Raw genomic sequence first — 3,469 nt, 5'->3', positions numbered from 1 at the left:
TTTTAGGCGAAATACCCAAAAAGAAGTTTGTAAAAAAATGAATCCGCCTCAACAATATAGAACTTATCTACAGTTTTATTTAATCGTTGAACTTAAAAAAACACACAACCATAGTGACAAATTAGTTCTTAGGTCAAATGAACCTAATGGAATAATAATTGGAAATCACCTTATTTCCAATAAGTAGACCAAAAGACCTGAAGCCCATACACAAGCCTTTCCTGGAATATCCTCATTATTATATTACGTAATATTGTAGGGGCTTTAGGTCTATTCTTCAGGAAAATGATACATGTATTTCTGGCAAGATCGACCACAGCCCGGACAGTACCAGTAGCTCAACACTCCTACAGACGCTACAAAAAGTAAGTTGGGAATCGCTAAAGAAAGTACGAGATGCCGCAAAGTGTCGTCCCAGGAGTATCGCGATACCACCATCTCCGAATAGACTCTACTATAGTAGCAAGGAAAAGCAGTGCCTGCAGTCCCATAGCCGTACTGCTTGGCGAATTGGGAGCAATTTACTGAGGGCGGATACCCACAGCCTTCAGTGTTAATTAAAAATCGGGTGTCCGAGACGTCCCAATGCAATTTCTGATTTTTGTACTGGCTGAAAGGTACTTTGCTGTAATTGACATAAATCTGGTGACATCTGGTAGCTTCCCTCGTACAACCTTCTCTACAAGATGACCAAGAACAATTAGAAATACCTTCAGCGTACACGTGAGTCGTTGCTACGCAAGTGACTGGTCGTGGGTCATAATTTGCCAAAAGGCTGTTGATGGCTGGGTCCACCACAAATGGTATAAGGAAGAGAAATGCGAACACTGATACAAATGCGGTGGTTCCCAGGCATAACGACGTGTAGAATTTTGCGGTTTCCGCAATGTTTATCAGCGTGAGGGCTGATTTGGACATGCTTCGCTATGTTCAAGTTAAGTGAAGCAAAGGATCGTGAACAGGATTTTGATACTGACGCCTTCCCCTAGCAGATGGAGGCAATTATTTCGTCTAACTATCGACTGCATCAATCTCGATCCAGCAAGAGGGGAACGCCTGCAACAAACAGTGTTGTTGTAAGTTAGTAGTTCGGAGGCAAAATAACTGTTCATTTTCTTCTAAATTAAATTTATAACAATATAATTATTGATAAGTTGTTTCTCTTTGGGGATTCCTTGTAGGCAGTGATGCTACCAAGCTTTCGGCTATTTATTTTTCCGCTAACTAACAATTAATCACATGATTAATCATCAATGATTGATCAGACACCAGAAAACGAAAAGGTATAGAAGAAAACGATAATTGAGAGGAATTCCGCATTTATAGCATTGCGAATTTTTAATCCAATTCATTTTACAGCTTTTAACAGTCGTGGCACTAACTGGTAAACATTCAGGAACGGATTTCATTGAGCCTTTTCTTACTAGTTAATAATTCTGATTGCTTAGGTCTGGTGATCGAGGTGGCCTATTTTAGCTCCACCTCTTCCAATGGATATCTGTATTCAATCGTTTTATCTAATATTGGGCTGAAACGAGGAGGAACCCTTTTATGGGCATGGATCATCTGTTTGGCAGAAATTTTAAATAAACTTGTATCGCGACATTTGAGGCATTGAGCCTCAAATAAAAAGCCTAAAAATGTTGAAGGTTTTCCTGGGTTTTGACTCAAAATGGATGTTGATGCCCAACTGGAGTCTGTTTTTAAAAAAATCCTGATTGTTTTAAGTTAAAAATCCCGATTGTTTAGGTCAGGTGATCGCGGTGGCCTGCTACTGTTTCACGTCGTCCAATTGATCGTTTTTCAATCACTTCATGTAATATTCGACTGCGTGAGCTTCTTCATTTATGGCCATAAATCGCTTGTTTACGAGAAATTCCGAATAAATTTAAAATATGACAGAAAACCAATTGTACAATCGCTTCATCCTTCATCATTGCCTAGCCCGAATCCCCAATGAAAAAGCTTATCAATTATTCGTATATCGGTCAAGAAACTATGCTACTTAGCAGGGCCGGATTAACTTGTGGTAGGGCCCGGGGATACGATCCTTGCAGAAGCCGTTTCTAAAAAAAAAGAAAAGCCGCAATATAGATCTTACTGAGGCCTCCGATATCGTAAGACCCGGGGCTATAGCCCCCGTAGCCCCCCTAGATCCAACGCTGCCCCACCCTTGAAAATTTAGATTTTTTCAAAAAATCGACCCCCACCCTTGGAAAAATTTCGGCCAAAAATCAAAATTTCACATGCGTGTTTTTTGAGCTTAATCGATTCCTTTCGACGTAAGAACGTCACAAATGTGCAGTTATAGAGCGTTTGGGTCAATAAGAAGAAAGAAATCGTCGGCTAAAGAACGTGAAGGCTCAAAAAACGCTTAAAATGTGCCAAAAATGTCTTTTATTTCGGATGTGAAACTTCTAGTGTGTTTTTCAATGAGTTCGATGCATTCCTGGCGTCCGTGCGCTGAAAGTGATGTAAAATGTAAGACATTTTGAGAAAATTTTAATTTTTTCAAAAAATCGACCCCCACCCTTAGAAAAATGTTGACCAAAAATCAAAATTTCACATGCGTGTTTTTTGGGCTCAATCGCTTCCTTTCGACGTAAGAAAGTCACAAATGTGCATTTATAAAGTGTTTGGGTCAATAAGAAGGAAGAAATCGTCGGCTAAAGAACGTGAAGACTCAAAAAACGCTTAAAATGTGCCAAGAATGTCTTTTATTCGGATCTGAAACTTCTAGTGTGTTTTTCAATGAGTTCAATGCATTCCTCGTGTCCGTGAGCTGAAAATGATGCAAAATTTAAGATATTTTGAGAAAATTTAGATTTAAAAAAAAAATCGACCCCCACCCTTGGAAAAATTTCGGCCAAAAATCGAAATTTCACATGCGTGTTTTTTGAGCTTAATCGATTCTTTTCGACGTAAGAAGGTCACAAATGTGCAGTTGGTAGAGCGTTTGGATCAATAACAAGGAAGAAATCGTCGGTTAAAGATCGTCAACGGTCAAAAAACGCTTATAAAATGCCGAAAATTTCTATTTTTTCGGATCTGAAACATCTAGCATAATTTTCAGTGAGTCCGATGCATTCTTCGCGTCCGTGCGCTAAAAATGATGTAAAATTTAAGACATTTTGAGAAAATTTTCATTTTTTCAAAAAATCGATCCCTACCCTTAGAAAAATTTCGACCAAAAATCAAAATTTCACATGCGTGTATTTTGAGCGCAATCGATTCCTTTCGACGTAAGAAGGTCACAAATATGCATTTATAAAGTGTTTGTGTCAATAATAAGGAAGAAATCGCCGGTTAAAGATCGTGAACGCTCAAAAAACGCTTAAAATGTGCCGAAAATGTCTATTTTTGCAGATCTGAAACTTCTAGCTTGTTTTCAGTGAGTCCGATGCATTCCTCGCGTCCGTGCACTGAAAATTATTTAAAATTTAAGACATTTTGAGAAAATTTTCATTTT

At 38.5% G+C, this 3,469-nt stretch overlaps 2 protein-coding genes across 2 annotated transcripts in view; both read right to left on the bottom strand.

Moving 5' to 3' along the window:
• The window catches only part of LOC109541158, a gene marked incomplete in the record, with an annotated part of 7,621 nt that overhangs the window by 1,632 nt on the left and 2,520 nt on the right, over nucleotides 1–3,469 (bottom strand). Inside the window, 1 exon segment of the mRNA XM_019909928.2 lies at nucleotides 228–1,056.
• Nucleotides 271–918, bottom strand: LOC125502313 (protein tipE). Its single transcript, XM_048670242.1, has one exon. It carries the CDS (start codon nucleotides 916–918, stop codon nucleotides 271–273), a length of 648 nt encoding a protein of 215 aa, XP_048526199.1.

This window comes from Dendroctonus ponderosae, unplaced genomic scaffold (genome assembly GCF_020466585.1).
Source record: "Dendroctonus ponderosae isolate FM_Combo_2020 unplaced genomic scaffold, Dpon_F_20191213v2 Dpon_F_20191213_1, whole genome shotgun sequence".
NCBI lineage: Eukaryota > Metazoa > Arthropoda > Insecta > Coleoptera > Curculionidae > Dendroctonus > Dendroctonus ponderosae.
Note: the sequence above shows the minus strand (reverse complement) of the source record. Positions and strands in the feature narration are given on the sequence as shown.